Source organism: Danio rerio, chromosome 16 (genome assembly GCF_052040795.2).
Source record: "Danio rerio strain M-AB ecotype USA chromosome 16, GRCz13ab, whole genome shotgun sequence".
Taxonomy (NCBI): Eukaryota; Metazoa; Chordata; class Actinopteri; order Cypriniformes; family Danionidae; genus Danio; species Danio rerio.
Window position 1 is genome coordinate 9,327,349 of NC_141036.1, and position 20,350 is coordinate 9,347,698.

At 36.6% G+C, this 20,350-nt stretch overlaps 1 protein-coding gene across 21 annotated transcripts in view; it reads right to left on the reverse strand.

Annotated features, from left to right (window-relative positions):
• The window catches only part of triob (trio Rho guanine nucleotide exchange factor b), a 251,202-nt gene extending 232,818 nt beyond the window's left edge, over positions 1-18,384 (reverse strand). For all 21 annotated transcript variants that reach the window (XR_015510907.1, XR_015510906.1, XR_015510893.1 and 18 more), the window contains exon 1: positions 18,095-18,384. Coding sequence is in view for 6 of the 21 variants with exons in the window: in XM_087286536.1 (XP_087142662.1) it covers positions 18,095-18,161 (67 nt within the window). In the remaining 15 variants the exon portion in view is untranslated. The remainder of the gene's footprint in view (positions 1-18,094) is intronic.
• Between the last annotated feature and the right edge of the window lie 1,966 nt (positions 18,385-20,350).

The following is a 20,350-nucleotide window of genomic DNA, read 5'->3' on the forward strand; positions in this document are numbered from 1 at the left end:
TGTCAATTGTATATTTTTATATTAAAATTTTCATGTCTGTGTCATAATTACACAAGCTACACCTCAGTAAAAACTGCCTGAAATCCAGTAATGGTAAACATTTATTCAAGCCTGGGGTCTTTTCTTTTGAGAAGAGACCACTGGTCTACGCCACTGCCACATCACCCTTATCTGATCAAGAGCCGGTGCTCGTTCCAGCAGATGCGCCCAGATCAGCACCGACATTTGCCATGCAATATTGAGGTTAGGGTAAAGGCCATGAGCTCTGATGCAGCGTCAGTGAGAAAGGAGTGAGCTCTTATCAGTGAGCGTCAGTCCTCAGTGTGTAATAAGGGGGGATTTTGGCTTAGCTTCACTAGCGGTTGACTCTTTTAAATCAGATCATATCACACAGTCTCAGCGAACACTCAATAGGCAAAAGACCATACTGAATGCTGAAGCGCACACATGCTGGAGCAGTTTATCTGGACAAACACTTGCAAGGGTTAAACCCCACTCGTGTGTCAAGGCTTATCTTGACATTTGAAGGCGTTTAAGCAAACACAACTATCAATTTATTTACCAAAATGTGTAATAAAGCCAACAGAATGGAAATGGGGAGATTATTAGAAGGATTGAAGTAAACTGGGTGAGTTTATTTGAAAACATTTGATAATGTGCAGACTTCTGCGGAATTGCAGGATGAGCGGTTTCAATTATGATATGAAAAAAATTGTGGGAACACTACAAAATGTGCTTATAATTTCCGCTTGTATTGTTTTTGCTATGAAAATGATGTGACTTTTTGAAAGGGGTCCTATTATGCTCTGCTACAAAGTCTTGATTTTGTTTGGGGGTGTATATGCTTCCATGCTTGGTGGTTTAAAAAAACATTCAAATTACAATTACTTGCAGCTTAGCAGAAATGGCTCGATTTTTTTTCTGATATTGATGAAGGCCCACCTTCCAAAAAACAAAATGTTTTGTGATTGGTTAGCTGTCCCAGTTCATTAAGATTGGCGAACAGCTTAAATTGTGTTTCAGTGTCTATTCTGTGGAGACTGAGCTAGAGAAAGATGAGATGAGTGCATTGCTTGTCAAAGACTAAAGCTAATCAATGTTCTCAATAAAATCAATGTTTCAATTTGCTTTGAGTTGCAGATATTTAAATACATCCTGTACGTTCTAGCAGAGCAAAGCATTTATTGTTTGCAATTAAATTAAATCTGTATTGACTGAATCAAGAATCAAATGAACCATCAAACCAAACTGAATCAAAAAACTTTTAAATCGAATCGAATAGGGGCATCTAAATCGATATTCAGCCCTAGCAATGATGATTACTTTACACATAATGTGATGATGTGTGGTGTTCCCAATACATACACAATGTTTAGGGAACTTGAATGCTTACTGTATTCTTTTCCTAGTTAAATAGAAACTTACTTTCATGCATTTTAGTAAAAGTTGATGAGTTTATACTGTGAGGGTGCTTCACACCTATATATTGTTTGTTTAGTTCCGAAACAGGGATTTAAATTCTTATAATGTTGCTCTTTGTTCTTGATGCGGTTAGCTTTCACATGACAAGGTTACTAATGGGACCAAAATAGCAAAAAAAAAGTAATGTGCAAGTAAACTCTCTTCACATTGGTCAGTGTTCCACGATATATTTTTCAAAGTCCCGCTCAGCTGTCATGCGTCATTATTTTAATGTATAGCGATGAGCAATAAGACATTATAAGCGAAAAGTAAAAGTAGGGGTGTCAAAATTAATCGTTTCTTAGGTGCACCGCGATGCAGACGCGGACAATTTGGTATCGGTTCAGTAATTCACCGGTTATTACTGACGTCATTTACCTCATATGCGCTCTGTCACGAGGGAGGCGATCGCGAGTATTTACAACACTCTAACTACTTAAAACTCATAAACTGTGCACAATTTCACTGTGTGTGTTTGCTGGATCAGTCTTTCACTGACACATACAACAAAAGCCCCTATTTCACTGAGATTGAGAGAATGAAAGTACTCTATTTCTCTCTCTCTCTGGCCCATTTGACCTGCTGGCGTGGCTTTTCTTCTCCTCTCGGCTGTGTTACAGCGTTTCTTCTGGATAAAGAAACGAGCGCGTGTCTGCAGAGTTTTCTTCACCGTGTCTATCATACATCAGCTCAGCTGTGAGATCGCCGCTGCCGCCTGCCACTCAGTGTCACTCATCTGTGAAGAGCGAAAGCGCGCAAGATCCAATCGCAACCGTTTTTGTTGAGGGTGTGACCAATCAAAGAGGTGTAAGAGAACTAGACAAGGATCAGAAATTGAGCTGGATATTTATATTTGTTTATATTATTTGCTAAATGCTCATTTTGTTTAAAGTTACAGTTTATATATCTGACTGTTTGTATTAAATGACAAAATTGTATAACAAATAATATATAATTATAAATATATTCATACATTTTAATACAAGAACTGCTGCTGTGAAGAAATTATAAAACTGTGTATAAAAAGCACCGTCAATGCACCGAAATATCGAATTGAACCGAATCGATGGCATGATAATCGTAACCGAACCGAACCGTGAGACTAGTGTAGGTTCACAGCTCTAGCGAAAAGCTACACTTTAATTTTGAATGATGAAACCCACAGACATCGTCACCAAATACAAATCTGATGCAAGACTTTCTCATACAGAGCCATTGGAAAGAATTATGCATTATAAGCTTTACATTATAGAGAAATAACAGATAAACCAAGACTGCAGTTCGCAGTTTAGCATGCTTTCACTTTCGTATCAGACAAGAAACGCACATTTACAGGAAGGAATGATTACATTTCCCCCTGCTCATCATTCTCTCTTCATATAGCCATATACACCTATTATATACCTGCGTATCCATAATAAACTGTAATATAGCCTGGTTCATTAGTTAGTTGAATCGTATTGCTTTCTTACAACAAACGATCTGCTTCAGAATTTGTTTCAATCAAGCCAAGACCACCTCATTCAGGCGACCTCGGACCGATTGTTTTGGCCAAGATCCCAGCGAGATTGCTGGATTCACATATGGCAAACGAACATCCCTTATGGGAGAAACCCACCAGGTTCCGAAACAAAAGTCTAGGTGTGAAAGCACCCTAAATCTAATCTCTACACTGCAGTGCAGACTAACATGGCTGCACCCATCAACTGTCTTAGATAAACTAATATGATCATTATGATGATTAAACAAAGAAATATGTGTTCTTACACGTCTCAGAATTGGAAAATCAAATATTTCACAACAAAATCAAATCACATAAACCGTTGCATGCACAGATACACTACCTGACAAAAGTCTTGTCATCCTTCCCAGTTGTAAGAGGAACAAATCATACCTAGACTTCTAGTTGATCATTTAGAAAAGTGGCAAAAGGTACATTTCTCAGAAGAATCATCAGTTGATCTGCCTTTCAATCATCACAAATACTGCAATAAACCTACTGGAACCCGCATGGACCCAAGATTCTCGCAGAAAAATTCTCACAGGTAGTGTCCCTCCCAATAATTGCCCCTCCCAATCCCACAACTATTAGAATTGTTATAGAAGGGATATAGGTCTATCTGTGACATCATAATCCAAGGAAAACAAACATGTAGTCCAATCTAACTTTTTGCTGTAGTCAAGGCCGGAGTGGTACTCCTTTTCAGCCCTGGAGTTTCAAGCCTTAGACCGGCCCACCTCAGTTCACGACTGACTATTAAAATAAGGTCATTTCCAATTCAGCTTCTAATGACACTTATCATGTCTGCTTTAGAATTTCAAATGTTCAACAACCCTAACAGTATTATATGTCTTAACAATAAAAATGGAAAAAAGAAATAAATAAATATGCTGGTGAGATTCGAACACGGGTCGTCGTCGGCGTAACACAATGTGCTGACCGCTGGACCACAATGGCGCTGTTATACAAGTGCGGCCGGAATAAAATACAAATATGGCACGGTGACCTGTAAGACTCTTAACCACAGTATTACTTTCTATTGATGGCTTAATATATTTCTTTCCTTTTTAGATTTCTGATCAAGTTATGTCAGATTTATTAATGTAGTGAATCCTCTGATTTTCATTGACCAGGTGTATTATTCATTAATATTAATTATTCGAGTTCTTATATTCACTAAGATGTCGCTGTTTAGGGTCAAATGATAGTTACATCATCATTAACCTGCAGGCTGCATTTTGCTCACGGCGATGCGAGAAAATAAATAAAAAGAGCTAAGCTGCGGCAAAATAATGAATAAAAAGTGTGAGGCTACAGTCAAATAAACAAATAAATGAAAAAGTACGACTGCTGAGAGTGCAAGCTACTAGAGACAACGGCCCTCGCAGCCAAAAAAACAGACCGGCCCACCGGGAATTTGTCTAGTCCTCTAGATTAGCCAATCCGGGCCTGACTGTAGTTCTTGAAAAATATTTATTAAAAAAAATATCTCAATATACTACACTGTAAAAAATATCCATAAATTAGCAGTTTTCCATATTTTGTGATGCATGTTTTCATTTATTATTTTACTTTGTTAATTAATGCTTTTGAATTGCATTATGGGACCTTGATATTTCTTCCAGCAACTTTTAACCTTGAAATGTAAAAAAAAAAAAGTGAGTTTCATAAAGATTTGTAATAGTTTAAAGTGATATACTGTCTGGGTTGTTGTTGTATATTATGCTACAAAAACATTGTGATAATTAGCCAGTACTTGTTCAGTGATTTTACAGGCTTATTTCTCTATATATTATGTCTTATACATTATATTATTTCAAACTAATAAAACATCGATGTCAAAATATTTATTAAATGTCTGCCACCAAAAACAGCAGTTATTAAATTGAAAAGGCTGATAAGTTGTTATCCAAGACAAGCACTTTGCATGTCTTTCTCTGGCTCAGAGCCAACCATCACAGGAGTGCAGATTTGAATTTAGCAGCTGATCAGCCAATCATAACAGTGAGTGGTTAAACTGAACTCCTTATGGGGAAAACCCTTCAAAAATGAGAAACAGGATGGATAAAATCCCAAATCACTCAATTTGTTAAAAAAAATGTAGTAATATTAAAACCCATGTCATAACCCTATAATAAAAACACAGTTGTTTATTTTCATTTATCTAACCTTTTAATTAGCCCACACAGTATGCAGGGTTTGTGGTTTTGGCTTTTAAAAGAAATCAGGAAACAGATCTGTGTGCGCATCACTTCCTCTCCTGGCTTTGTCTGCCATCATTTGAAAATGCAACTTCGAGATAAATACAACCATAACATTCTCCCATCAAACATCTGTTCCACATTGAAAAAACAATGTACTTTATACCCCTCCAAGAGATGGAGAGAGAAAGAAAGAGAGAGAGAGGAGATGTAAACAGTAATAATCTTCTTCCAATTATAAAAGATGACATAGCAGCATTGTCTATTCATGGACCATAATACATTCCATTGTGGCTGACTGAAAATAACCCTAGAAGATGTTGTTGTTTTTTGTCTTTCAGTCTTTCTTTAATAGTAATAGCATCCACAGCAAACAATTTTGTGTTTAATAGACGTCTAATGGACATCTAAACGTAGACAGCTTGGCTAAAGCAAGGCTAAATTTGGGCTGTCAGTGAAAATCTAATAGACATCTATGAATAGCCCAAAACTATTAGTCGTCAAATAGATGTCTATTAGATTTTCACTGACAGCCCAAATTTAGCCTTGTTTTAGCCAATATGACTATGTTTAGACATCTATTAGAAACAGAAAATAAATGCTTGCTGGGATGATTGTTTTCTATTAACTATTTGGAGTATCTTGTAAATACTATGCTACAGTGATTTAATCATTTAGTACTACAGTATTAGCATCTAGCATCATAGTACTGCTAGTGCGCTTTAAAAAGGGTAGTATGAAACCCACTCGTTATATAAGCAAACCGCTAGAGTTTTGTCTTGCTTCTACGATTAGATGTCTTGCTTCTTTTCCCAGTCAAATCAATTCGGGATCTGCAGCAGCCACATTACAGTGATGGCATGGAGGAGGGTCAGATAATGTTTGCTCATCATACATTATGCGAAGCTTTTTACTTCACAAGCCTTAATGGTTAAACTCTACGACACTGGAATCCGTATGTAAGCTTTTAATTCAGATTAAATAGCATGGGCTATAAGGGAACCATGCCTGATCCACTCCAGAATGCTGGGATATTTATAGTTTGTTTTTTTATCTCACTCTCTTATAAGCAACCTATAAGAAAACATGTCATCTTTGCCTGCAGGCTTTTACAGCCATTTGTAATAAGGGATGAATGACGATTTTTTAAAGTGAACTCTTATGTAATTAAAGTCGAGTCAACGTCGAATAATCACTGGTGACATCATCAATAAAACACAAGATACAAACGTTTTGCAACATGGCACAATTTGCTATTTATTTGCTGAAATTGTCAACATTGTTCATTTCGTTAATAACGCAATCGTATCGATATCGATATTTATTGACCGAACCCCATTGTCAATATCGATAATCAAATAAAACACAAGATACAAATGTTTTGCAACACGCCACAATTTGCTATTAATTTGCTGGAATTATCCACATTGTTAATTTCGTTAATAACGCAACATTAGCACAGGCTAGTTTTACTGCTACATAAATGCAGTTAACACAATGATCATGGCTTATACTAGGGCTGGGCAATAAAATTCGTATTGATATATTTATTGGCCGAACACCATTGTCAATATCGATAAAAAAAAAGATTCGGTATGTAGTTTCGGTATGAAGTGCTATAGTTTTATTAAAATGTGGCCGCTGAGCACGCGCCTTGGAAGCAGTGCCAATAAACACATATGGTGTGCAAGTGGCGCACACATGAACCGCGCACATTTTCCAGCCGCACACTGTTAAAAAGCATCTGAACTTTTCCGAATACATCGAGTGCACCATCATTCAAGTAGAACTAACCAATCTGCTTCACAATTTGCATGGAATATACACTTTTCAGTAATAAAGGATGTTGCCCTAGTGACTTTTTGGTTTCTTTTCTTGTGCATCCCAACCACTAGCTCCCCATCTGAAAGAGTTTTTAGCATAGGGGTAATATGGTCATTCAACTTCACAATTTGTAATGTTGCAATATGCATTTGAATAATGATGCTTGGTTCCCCTACTTGAAAGCTCAGATTTGATTATCATAATTTGTGTTGACAGAGTTTGTGGCTTACTGTATAATTATTATTATTTACACCTTAAAAATTGCTTTGATTGTTTACTTCGTAACATTTTATTGATCAAGTTTGAGTCTCTTTAACACTTACGTTTATTTTATTATAAAGAGATCAGATCTTTTAAATATTTTTGTTTTTGACTATTAAAACTATTTGCCTTAGTAATAAAAAACATATTTCATAACAACATAACGCACGAAAGATGAAAGCTATATGCTTAATCTCTGTCAGAGTTCTGCTCACGCACAGATTTTATTGTTATGATAGTGTGGGTCAAAAAGCTGCTCAAAATCTTGCTCAAGTCGGGGTTACTGCTCATCTCATATTTCCACAACTGCATGCTTCACGGTTACTGTGCATTTCACAGTTCATTCACAAAACAACATCAATGCATTGCAGAGGACGATAGCCAATCACATAAAATACGCTGTTCATGTGAATCATTGACGCTAACATAAGAAAAATAACATTTAAAAAATTAATTTCATTTCCCAGAGATGGGTTGCAGCTGGAAGGGCATCTGCTGCGTAAAAACGTGCTGGATAAGTTGAGGCTTCATTCCGCTGTGGCAACCCCTGACTAAGCCGACAAGAAAATGAATGAATAAATTAATTTGAATAATCCGAGGGCAGTTTCATTTAGTGAACCTACATTTGTAAAATCGCATTCGTGAAAAGCGTCACAGCAGAGCATTAAAGTCAAACAGTCAACTAGTCTCTGCAACCCCTAATTTGTACAAACGGTTAAAGGGCACCTATCATGAAAAATCAACTTTCGAAAGATAATGATTGGCATGATTGACAGTGCATTACCAAGAATTAACGTGTATAATCATGTCCACAAGATAAGAACTGGGATTAAAAGATCTATTCAATGCTCTGTGATGCAACTGTCTTTTAAAGAAGTGCTACACTTTGTATTTTTAAGCTAAGTATAATTTATAAAAGCTGAAATCACCACATCTGTATAGTGTACACAACTATAAATGAGGATGCTTCATTCACACAACAGGAGTCCTAGTTTGTGAATATTTATTCGGGTTTAATTTGTACAAAAACTTGTTATATTGGATCTCTATACAGCAGTGTATTTACCAGTTTGCATCTCCGTGCAAACTTTAGCTAAGTTTCCATCAAAAAATTTGAATTAAATTTATGCGTAAAACTGGAATATCACATAAAGACGTGCGAATAAAGCAGCATCTCCATCCAACGAGTCAAAGAGAACAAAATCATCACTTCCTGATTAACTGGCGCCAAATATCAACAGTAAAAATTAAATTTGCTGCGGTAGGAGAAGCTGCATGAATCTTTTCTTTATTCAATAAATGACCTGCGCCTCGGAGGACAACGCTGACACACAATAAAATTTGTGGTGGCGTTTGAAGGCATGAGATGCAGAGCACAGACGATCACGACAATTATGGAGATAATTAATAATACAATAACACTAATAATGAAACGTTTCAGATGTTTTACAAAGTGGTCAGCCTGCTGGTTTGTCTATTCACACATATTTTTATCATCACATGATTTCTTCTAACGAAATCACCTGACTTTTTTTAATGTTCATACTGGAATTTGTTCGCTAAAAGTGTTTCCATCGTAGTTTATGTGCATTTTTTTTCCTATCGAACAAAACGTTTATCTAACTCGTGTTTTTTATTACGTTTCCATCAACCTTATTTTTTTTAATAATTGCAGTCAAACAGGTGACGCAGTGGCGCAGTAGGTAGTGCTTGTCGCCTCACAGCAAGAAGGTCGCTGGTTCGTGCCTCGGCTGGGTCAGTTGGCGTTTCTGTGTGGAGTTTGCATGTTCTTCCTGTGTTCGCGTAGGTTTCCTCCTGGTGCTCCGGTTTCCCCCACAGTCCAAAGACATGCGGTACAGGTGAATTGGGTAGGCTAAATTGTACATAGTGTATGAGTGTGAATGAGGGTGTGTGGATGTTTCCCAGAGATTTGTTGTGGATGGAAGGGCATCCGCTGCGTAAAAACGTGAAGGATAAGTTGGCCGTTCATTCCGCTGTGGCGACCCCGGATTAATAAAGGGACTAAGCCGAAAAGAAAGAAAATGGATGGAAACATAGGTATTGTAATGTCATTTGCGTGTGGCTCATTCATCTTACTGTATGTGTGAAGGTAGTCTCTGTTTCATTGTGTCTGAGTTGTCGTCTGTCATTTTGCTGTGTCTATCCTGACATTCGACCCTGATTATCCTTCTCTGAAACGAAATGCCCCGATAGTGGGTGGAGAGAATCAGCTCATTTTCATTTAAAGGCACAGGCGCAAATAAATTATCTGACACATTATGGAGACCCAAAGGACTTTATATCTTGTAAAAGTCTAATAATTAAGCCCGTTAATGCATTAAGATGGTAAATTAAAATGAAATAAATACATTTACTGCCTTTTTTGATGACTAAGGCCCTATCCACATGAATATGGTTCTTTTCAAAACTACAGCTTTTTCTCTGTTTGGTCACAGAGAACGGACTACATCAAACTAGCAGTTGTGATCCATAGCATTTGGACTACCCACAATCCAACCTAAAGTGACCATAAGAGGGGAAATTTTGATCTTGTTTTCATATCATGTGATAGTCAGATGTGCAATTGTCTTAAATAGCATGTTTCTCTCCAATGCAATTATGTTTTATAGTTGATCAAAGTGAGGCAACGGTTGGAAATATCCCAAACCACAATCCTCCCTTCACTTTTAGCTAACCTCTAATTACACATAAACAGACGTAAGTTGAGAATGATTTTAGCAATGACAGATCTCTTAAAGCCAAACATTGCCAGAACAGGAAATGAGCTATTTCATTAGTCTCCATTTGGTAAAATGGCACAATAATTGAGAGCTGCAACTTTGATTTTCTGAAGTCAAGAAGTCACTTCAGTATTGGAGATAATGAAACTATATTTGACATCCATTGAATTAATAACGACCATCCTTTCCTGAACGAGGCCACAAGAACTATTCACACCTCATTTGAATGCTTAATTTCAAAAACAGGCAGTTGAGTGATGACAAATTTGGAAAGACGGTGCAACAACCCCTTCAGATGTTTAGCAGAAAACACACAGTGCCACCACAACAGAGAATCAAGGGTTGGGAAGTCACAATTTCTCGCTCTATATCCTCACAGACTTCAAAGGAGGTTTGGCCGCACCAATTTTAAGACGGAACAGTGAAGGGTTGAAAAGAGTAAGTGAGCTCTGAAGGGAGCGTTTTCTAAGGAAGTGGTTTTGCTGCTGATAGACTCTGAGGGAGGGCTCGGGTTTTGTGTGATGCAGCCTTCAGCTGTTCCGCCTCATTGTGAAGTGGGCTGAATATGCCATGACAACCTCAATCATCCCACAAGTGTGTGAATAAGTGATGCTGTCGTGTATACAGAGCCTGTCGTCAAGACAGAAGATATGGATAGCAAGGTTCACAATCTAATGCAGTATGTGCTATTTCTGCATTGTGTCAAGTCGCACTTCGCCTTTATATGGATGGCAATTAAAACACAAACCGAAATTAAATATATCTATTGGATTATGTTATTGGGTTGAATATATCTAATGGATTATGCAATTATTTTTCAGAGTATGCTGGCTGTTTACACATAACTCCGCATTCAGTCACCAAAGGATCAAAATGCCTTTGTCAGTACCCTGAAAATGCTATATAATAAGGTACATTTTTGAACCTTCAGTGTCTTCTGTTTGTTCTTTGGGGGTACAAAATTGTTCCTTAAATATTACAAATGTAGAAGGTACATTTTTGTACCTCTAAATAGAGGCACAAAATTGTACCCTTTAGGGTACCACCCCAGTGACGGGCAACTTGTACCCTAAAAGGTACAATTTTGTACCTTTTCTTCTGAGAGTGTAAGTATCCTTGTAGGTTGATAATGAACCACTGAAGGAATTTTCTGTTTTAAGGATATTTTCTGGTGTTTTTCCACTGTCTGTGCTGTCTATCAAAGAGGATTTGGAGTTCACCTATAATACCTTAATTTGTGTAAAAAAAAAAAAAAAACATTTAGTAAAAAAGGTTCAGTTATTAACAGCAAATTATATTTTTGAGTGAACCAACCCTTTAAATCCACAGATAAATGTTAAGATTTAAATGGGGTCTGTGTGTTTATTTATTCAAAGATACAGTAATGAAAACAACTACTGGTTAAATATGTTAATATGAGATTTTTTTTTTTTTGATGAAATTGGTAAGGAACGGCTTTCCTGAGGTTAATGTAATGTTACATAACTTTGTTTACAAGCTGATGTTTCTTTCCAGCATCGATCGAGCAACAATCGAGCAACAACATGATACACTTCTGTTTCTTTCTGATGTTCATTAATGTTTATTTTGTACTACAACTTACTGAATTATTTATTTCATGTTTCCTTCAGAATTATGAAATTGAAAGATACTCAAAAGAATATACATGAATGCTGAGCATTTCAAAAAGTATTAGATCTGTGTAATGAATTGCTCTCTGACACATTTTAGCAGGCAGAAACACAAGCATGTTATTAGAAAACGTGTTTACTGAAAGCAATTAGTTTAATCAAAGTTGCATTAGTCATCTGTGGGTAAACAACAAACCTATAAGAAACAAACAAGTTAAAGAAAACAAGTAATAGGAGAGAAGAAAATGATCACATAATTAGCAATAGCACAGTTATTACTGATGTATTGCTAGTGTTGTTTTTGGACCTTTTTTATTTTAATTCTATTCTAGCCTTTGTGTAAAACTGTATTTTATGTTTTTAGTTTGTTTTGGTTTCATTTAAACTCTTTTTTTAGTCTACCCAAGTTTTAGTCAACTAGACGTCTGAGTATTTTAGTCTTATTCTGTCAGAATTATCCATTTTCATCTATTTTTAGTGAAAACTGATGGCATTTTTTTGCGGTGTAATATCAAGCTTCTTCTAGCACTATCCAGGATTCTTCTTTAGGTTTAGAGTATCACATCTTTCTTTTCCTGTAAAGGTGATGTCATACAGACTCTATTATATTCAGGTCTGGACCCTGTGTAGGCCATTTCATGACTCTGTGTTTCATTAATGGTTTTCATTGTCTAAATATGATTTCACTGCAATTAGTTGATCATTATCATGCTGAAAACGAAAACTATTACCAATGTAGTCTTTACCAGTAGGAAAGGCATAATGGATTAAAACCCATTTGTGCTTTTCAACATTCACAATTCTGTCAATTCAGACAATATTGCTAACAACACTGGTAGAAATGCAACTTAAACAAGGACAAACAGCTTCTCTCCAACAGTCTTTAACATGTCTTAAACAATTAAAGCAAAATAAACTCTAACCTAATTCCTATCTTAACAAACCATACATCAACTGAAAGACAAATTATTCACCTTGTATACATCTTTTTTCAAGTTTTCAAGATCAAGTTTTAAAAGAATTGACAAAAAATGGCATGTATGATTTTGTAAAGGGTCACTTTTATCCATTCTACCCTACAAATTTAATGTTGGCCTAAAACGTTTGCACAGTACTGTATATTTTTACCTGCACTAGATGTACTCACCCAGTTTCCAAACAAATCAGGGAGAACATCAACATCACCAATATCCTGAAACAATCTGTTACACACTCCACTTAAGGGTGCTTCTATCTGTCTGAGCAGGCCACCATCACTATTCAGTGCCTGTTCTAGCAAACACTGAGCCGTTTTCTTTGCTCGGCGTCAATAGGTAGTTCAGAACGCAGGCCAAGGTTGGTGTGCAAGATCTGCTACAGTTCTCCAAACCAAACAAAAGCTCTTTAGGTGGGCGTCTTGCCCCAGAGAGACTGCATTCAATGCTCGCTGACTAAGTAGGGCACTGATGAGACATCCAACGTTCTGGAAACACAAAATGTGTTTAACAAAAAAAAGACAGCCAGAGAGAAAGCTCGTCTGTGCCAAAACTTGAGTGTTTAGCAGGCGTGGGGCAATTAACAGAACGACCGGAGAGTTCTAGGATCTGAAACATTGCCCTATAGGATGCTGCAGTGCAAGATTTTTATTATTATTGATTATGTATACATAATCAATAATAATAATAATCTTGCACTACGACTCGTGTATCCCGCACTTTATTCGGAAATTTATTTCTGCACCGCAATAAATCTGGTCGGGTCCCGCGGTACAGCAGCGGGAATGCAGACCTCTTGTTCGCATTTACCACATCTCCCTTCTCGTTCGGTTGAAACCGGAAATACTATCAAACTGCAGAGGTTGTGTTCTTTTTCGAGAACAGGTCACTTGGTGCGCGATTTGCCATCTTATCTCACCGTTCTCTCTCCTCCACACTATCCCGTGATGACATTCACGCATACGCATTTGTAGGCATTAAATAAATAATATTTAATATTTAATACTTGTCTCCTATTTAAGTGCATTGTTTTTTGTTTGACGGTATTGAAACTGACACCGTTGCTATTTTTAGATCCCGCGGTATACCATATTACCGTATTACCGCCCAAGCCTAATACATATCAGATCAGAACACAAGCAAACCAGAGATTTACTTGATTAGTTCATCCCAAAATGAAAATGATGCCATCATTTACTCACCCTGCACTTCTTACAGACATGTTTGAGTTTTTCTTCTGTTAAACACATGAACAATGTCTCCACAGTATTTTTGTTCCTGCTATGGATGCCAATGGCTGCCAACATTCTTCGCAGTATCTTACTTTGTCTACAACAGAAGGAAAAATTCATAAAGGTTTACAACTACTTGAGTGTAAGTAAATGGACATTTTCATTTTTTGGGAGAACTATCCCTTTACGCAAGCAAATAAGAAGCAATTTTCATTCATTACATCATTAATCATGAAGTAATAAAGCCAAACGCTGCATTGTTAGCATGTGAATCAACTTATTAAGTCAGTTGTGTTCGCGGTGTAGGGGAAACCATCAGAGTGCCATATTGGTTTGAAGCAGATTCATATAAGCAAACCCGGTTGTTTGTTTTTGCCAATTAATCAGCACAGACAGCTTTTGGAAGTATTCTTAGAAACATATGAACAAACAGCCTCTGAAAGTGAAATAACAATCACTGGTCTGGTAACATGTGGCTTAAGCTCAACACATAAGCTCACACTTTCTGAACATCTGTTGCTTCCAATTCACATTCCAAAAATGAAAACTGATCTCCAAATAGTTTTGTATTTTAAATGAGTCTTTTCAAGCATTTAAATTGACTATTGCATATAAAAAAATGCTATAATGATAATTAATTAACACGTGATACTGTAGAGGGTGGGACGGTGGCTCAGTGGCAGAGGTGTAAAGAGTACCTGAAAACCATAATTGAGTAAAAGTACAGCTACCTTACTGTAAAAGTTACTCCGTTACAAGTTACAAGTCACCAATTCCAACAAGACTTGAGTAAAAGTATTAAAGTATCCAACTTTAAAAGAACTAAAGTATTTTACTCATACTGAATATACAGTAGGCTCAAAGAACACCCAAGAAAGGTTTTATTTCCTTCAATATAAAAATTCAATTGAACACCTCAATGTTTCAAAATGGAAGAACAAAATAGATTTTAAAAAATAGAACAAAAAGTATCAACCTCAAATGTTAAAAAAGGCACAAACAAGTCTTTTGTTTACTGACTTTCATGTGATTCACCTTTCTCAGTCTTAAAGGGAGGCTATACTTTTATTTTGAGTAGTTTTTCAAGTGATCAGGATGTTTTCTCTGTAATAAAACTAAACAAAGATGATCAGTGTTTTTTTCAACTAAGTAAACGTCAGCACCCTGCAGATGGCGATATCGCCTCGTTCGCCCAACAAATGTTAGATAAAGATGCCGACCACAATGTAACGAGTAACAATAAGCGTCCGTTCAAATGTAGTGGAGTAAAGAGTACAAACAATAAGTTTTATGCTCTCCCTGTGTCCATGTGGATGTGCTCCGGTTTCCCCCAAAGACATGCACTATAAGTGAATTGTGTGCAAATGCCAGAGTATATAGGTGTTTTCCTGTACTGGGATGCGGCTGGAAGGCCATCTGCGGTGTAAAACATATGCTGGAATAGTTGGCGGTTCATTCTGCTGTGGCAACCACTCATAAATAAGGGACTAAGCCGAAAGAAAATGAATTAATGAAACTGTAGAATTATAGTGTCTAACAAATTTCAAATTAAAATATTAATCATAGGACTGGGTGATAAAATTAGTATTGATTTCTTGACCGAACACCATTGTCAATATTGCTAAAAAGAGATTTGGTACGTAGTTTCGGTATGAAGCGCTATAGTTTTATTAAAATGTGGCTGCTGAGCGCGCACCTTGGAAGCAATGCAAAAAAGTTTAGGGTGTAAGTTTTCATTTCCAATGGAGGACATGCATGACATGTGACTTGCGCGCATTTTCTAGACGTACATAGTTACCATCTGAAATTTGACGAATGCTGTGAGTGCACCGCGATTCATGTATGTAGAATTATCCAATCTGCTTCACACTTTGTATGGAATATACACAATTCAGTAATAACGGCAGACTAATTACCTCAGACAAACATAATGCACCCAAACACTGCAGTGCTTTCTGTTTTTCTCCATAAACTTGTCATCCTCTGAGAAAACGCTTGATGGTCGCTTCGTTACGAGAGACAACAGGGCAGTGCGAGCGCACTTGCCACTTCTGGTCAGAATAACAACATGTGAAAATGAGTACGGTAGCTAGTAGCCGTGAGAAGATTGTAAATGAAAAGCTTGTAAGGATGTCACCAGAGTGGCTTTTTGGTTTCTTTTCTTGTGCGTCCCAGCCACTAGCTCCCTATCTGAAAGAGTTTTGGCATAGGAGGTAATACCTTAGTTGCACACACTTTGGCCCAATCCCAATTCTACTCCTTAGCCCTTCCCCTTACCCCCACCCCTTGATTGGCGCTTGCACGCCAAGGGGTAGGAGTGTCCCAATTCTCTTTAGTTTGAAGGCGTAGGGCTAAGGGTTGAATAGCCCTTCGAACGAAGATTTTTCAGGACCACATTTGAAACCAAGGGGTAAGAAAATTTCCCAGAATACACCTCCCACAATGGCAGTATTGCTGAACCCGGAAGGAGATCCACAAATTAGTATTTTTTGTCATTATTACGAATTTTTACGAAAAACAAACACGTTTTAATATATTCATAATAACTCCTGTACAGCAGTCCCACAACATTCTGACACTCAAATACCCTGTCAGTAATGCCTAGTGGCTGAGAATAAGCTTTTTACAGTGTCTGCTATAATGTTAATGTTGTTTTTGGTGTGTTTACATTGATGAATATGGCCTCTGTGTAAAAACACGGTACAGTTACGATCTTATTGCCACATTAGATCGTTATGATAACATAATTAAATAATAATTAAATAAATAATTCTGACTTCATCTGTATACACAACAAATATTATTTTACTTGTTCAATCTACTTATTTAAAATGAGCTGAAACAACACAATTTTTCAGATTTCATTGGGAGATCTTATTTTTTATGTTTAATCCACATAATTGGTTAAAATGGTTACTTTAACTCTTTAACTGCATTTTTACAGTCTATCTATCTATCTATCTATCTATCTATCTATCTATCTATATATATATATTATATATATATATATATATATATATATATATATATATATATATGACACAAAATGATGTAACTGAGATTTACTCTTAATTCTACAATTATGGAATTTAATGCAAGTCATATTTGTCTAGCTATACAAGAGAAACCATGGGGATTTTTTATTATGATTACACAGTAACCAAATTTCAGATGAAACCAAGTATTAGTCAAACATACTGTCTACTTTAGTGTGACATTAAACATTCCATTTATTTATATATTATTTTTTGTTTTTTTCCAGGGGGCTGTATAGGAAACACCCTACCAGGATGACCATCACCCAAAAAATCTTTTTTTTTTCTTGAGTGTTCACTAAGTTGCAAGTCTTATATACTCGCCTTAACGAATTTCTTCTACCCACGATGACAGTTGTGAATTACTGGGAAATATATTCAATTTTCATCATTCCTTTGCTGCATCTTTATTGCTGTCATTTCATGCTTCATTACTGCTAGCAATTTTACATGTTCTTCAGCAACATTTTAGCAAGTTGTAGCTGGCGAACATGAAGCACGACAAACTGCGCAGATGCATCAAACCCAAATTGAAACACGGAGGAAAGAGACATTGTGATACTGTGAGACTCCTGCTGTCACTCAGAGTGTCCATGGCACATTACAGAGACCCTCCATGAATGCACCTGGTACTGCAGAGACAGCTGACACACATCACAGCAACAGCAACAGCTGACTGCAACAACACAACCATCACCGAAAGATGCGAAACAAGCTCAAAATTCACACCACCATGCTGAAAAGCATTCCATTAGTGAAATGTTGGCTAATAGGGTATTAATTACACGATGAATGCAGTGGGATGCTTAGGTATGACATCACTGAGATGTACAAGCAGCAGCAGCGTTACAAATCCATGCTTTATGACGTCACAACTCTGTGAACTCCAACATCACGCGTATAAACAGTGACGTACGACATAAGGTTTCGAAGAAGAAACAAAACTGTGAGCTGTGACTTGTTCCATGACTTTGCTCACACATTTGAATATAGGCTAGCGTTATTTATCCCATGATGCACACAAGCAGTCAAAGCGATTGACCTATATATCTTAACCTGCCAAGTCATAAAAATCACGCCTGCGGCTTCACAGTTACCATCATCATCTCAAGCAAAAAAAAAAAAAAAAAAAGAGAGATGTTCGGTCACGCATCGCTGGCGTGAACCAGGATCCGCGGGTTCATCAGCACGAAAACAGCAAAGCGCGCGCCCCGCTCCTTCTCCCCCACTTACCGGATTTAAAAAACGCCGCTATGTCGGCCGCCTCCTTAGATGTGTCTTCTCCCTCCCCTGTACTCATCCTCGGATTCAATGGTTCTCCCTCAGCAAAACTCCCCAAACAGACGGATCAGTGACGGTTTTCCGAAATAAAGCAGGCGCTATGGACGGAATCCTCTTCATTGGAAAGCAAAGAGCGGCGTGCGAGGATTCGCTCCTGCGCTCGATGAGCAGCACGGACCCTCCATCTTGGCTTTAGCTCGCTGGAGAGGTGTCGGTACCGATCGGCGGCGCTCCTGAGTTTCAGCTGGGAGAGAAGAGGAGGAGGAGGATGAAGGGAGGGAGAGGGGGGAGGTCTTCTTCAGCAAGGGGGTCTCCAGGAATCCCCAACTACCCCACACACACCCCCCCCACAGGTCACCTCTGCTATTTCACAAGTTGTGTGCTATAGCCGTCTATTATGAAAGCCTACCAAGTACCAAATCTTTCCTATACAGAAATCCTATGTACTTTGTTGCAATATATGCAAATTACATATATTTGAAGTCAGAATTATTAGTCCCCCTGCATTATTAGCCCCCCTGTTAGTTTTTCCCCAATTTGTTTAACAGAGGTAAGATTTTTTTCAGCACATTTACAAATATAATAGCCTACTTTTAGCCTAATAGCCTAGTCATTTCTAATAACGGATTTGTTTTATCTTTGCCATGATGACAGTAAATGATATTCTACTAGATATTTTTCAAGACACCTCTATACAGCTTAAAGTGACATCTATTAAAGGCTTAACTAGGTTAATTAGGTTGAAGGCAGGTTAGGCAATTTATGGCATATCGACGGTTTGTTCTGTAGACTATCGAAAACAAAAAATGCTTAAAAGGGCTAATAATTATGTCCTCAAAATGGTGTTTAAGAAACAACAAACTGCTTCTATTGTTGTCAAAATAAAATAGGACTTTTTCCAGAAGAAAAAAAATATCAGATAGGCCTGTGCAAAAAAAAAAAAAAAAAAAAAATATATATATATATATATATATATATATATATATATATATATATATATATATATATATATATATATATTATAAATTAAAGTGTGTGTCTGTATGTGTGACAGTGACCTTTGCGCACTTACCTTAATGTGTCTGAGAAAATCCAAATATGCATCTCAGCTCTCAGAACTCGAGTAAATGGAGTAAATAAAAACAAAGACTGTGTATTTATGCACCATCAAATGTGGTTATAATGGAAGTCAATGAAGCAAAAACAGCCACTAACAGTAAATTAGGGAATTATTATTATTTTTTTATCAGTGCATCAAAAGCCAATGTTGTTACTGATCGTTCACGTGTCCAAGACATGGGTAAAAAGTTTTTTTTTTTTTAATTCAGTCCATGATTAATTTTTATATTGAAAATACGTGTTTTTTCACCAAATCACTGACATAATTTATGATTTTAGTGATTAAAGAGTTATTAAATTAAAGAATCTTGCCATTTTAGTAGTTTTAATCAGGCAAAAAAAAAAAAAATCTGATGCATTTGTACAGTAGTTTAATTCAGTGGAGGTTTTCATCCCTAACATAGCAAAAGGGTAGTCAATTTGAACAGCGCACAAAGATTAAAGGAGGAGATTTAACTACAGATTTCAGTTGTTTTGAAAGCTTTTTTTTAAAGTTAGAAATAGTCTCAAAGTAATACTGCATTTCAGTAAGATTTTTTCAATTTTGTTAATAATAAAACAAAACATTTTCTTTTTATGTAAAATTTCTGTTTTGCAATGAACAAAGCCCAAATTAAACATTTTCCCAAAATAATAAATCTTTAGCAAAATTCTTAAATTCAAAAAGAGAATTGTCTTTCCACAGCAAATTAGAATAATTGCATTGAATAAATGGGCTGAAGTCTCTGGGTGTCTTTGTTTTAACAAACTTTTGTACTAAAATACATTTTTTTGTATTTTATTTTTAACAGCATTGTCTGGAAAGGCTATGGATAATTCTAATGGAAACTTCTCTTATCTGATTCATAAATAAGTTACTATTTTAGTATAGTATTTACATGTTTGTTTCCAATCAATATCAGAAGTTTGTAACTCATTTGGAACTCAGTTGCATTAAGAAAGTAAAAGAAGACTATTATTTTGTTTAAAGACTATATTTTCCTACCATTGTAATAAAAGGGGCTTACGGAGCAACAACAGAATAATAGAACTAAATAGAATTAATAGAATTGCAATAATAGAATAGCTCCAGATGATATGGCATCCAAA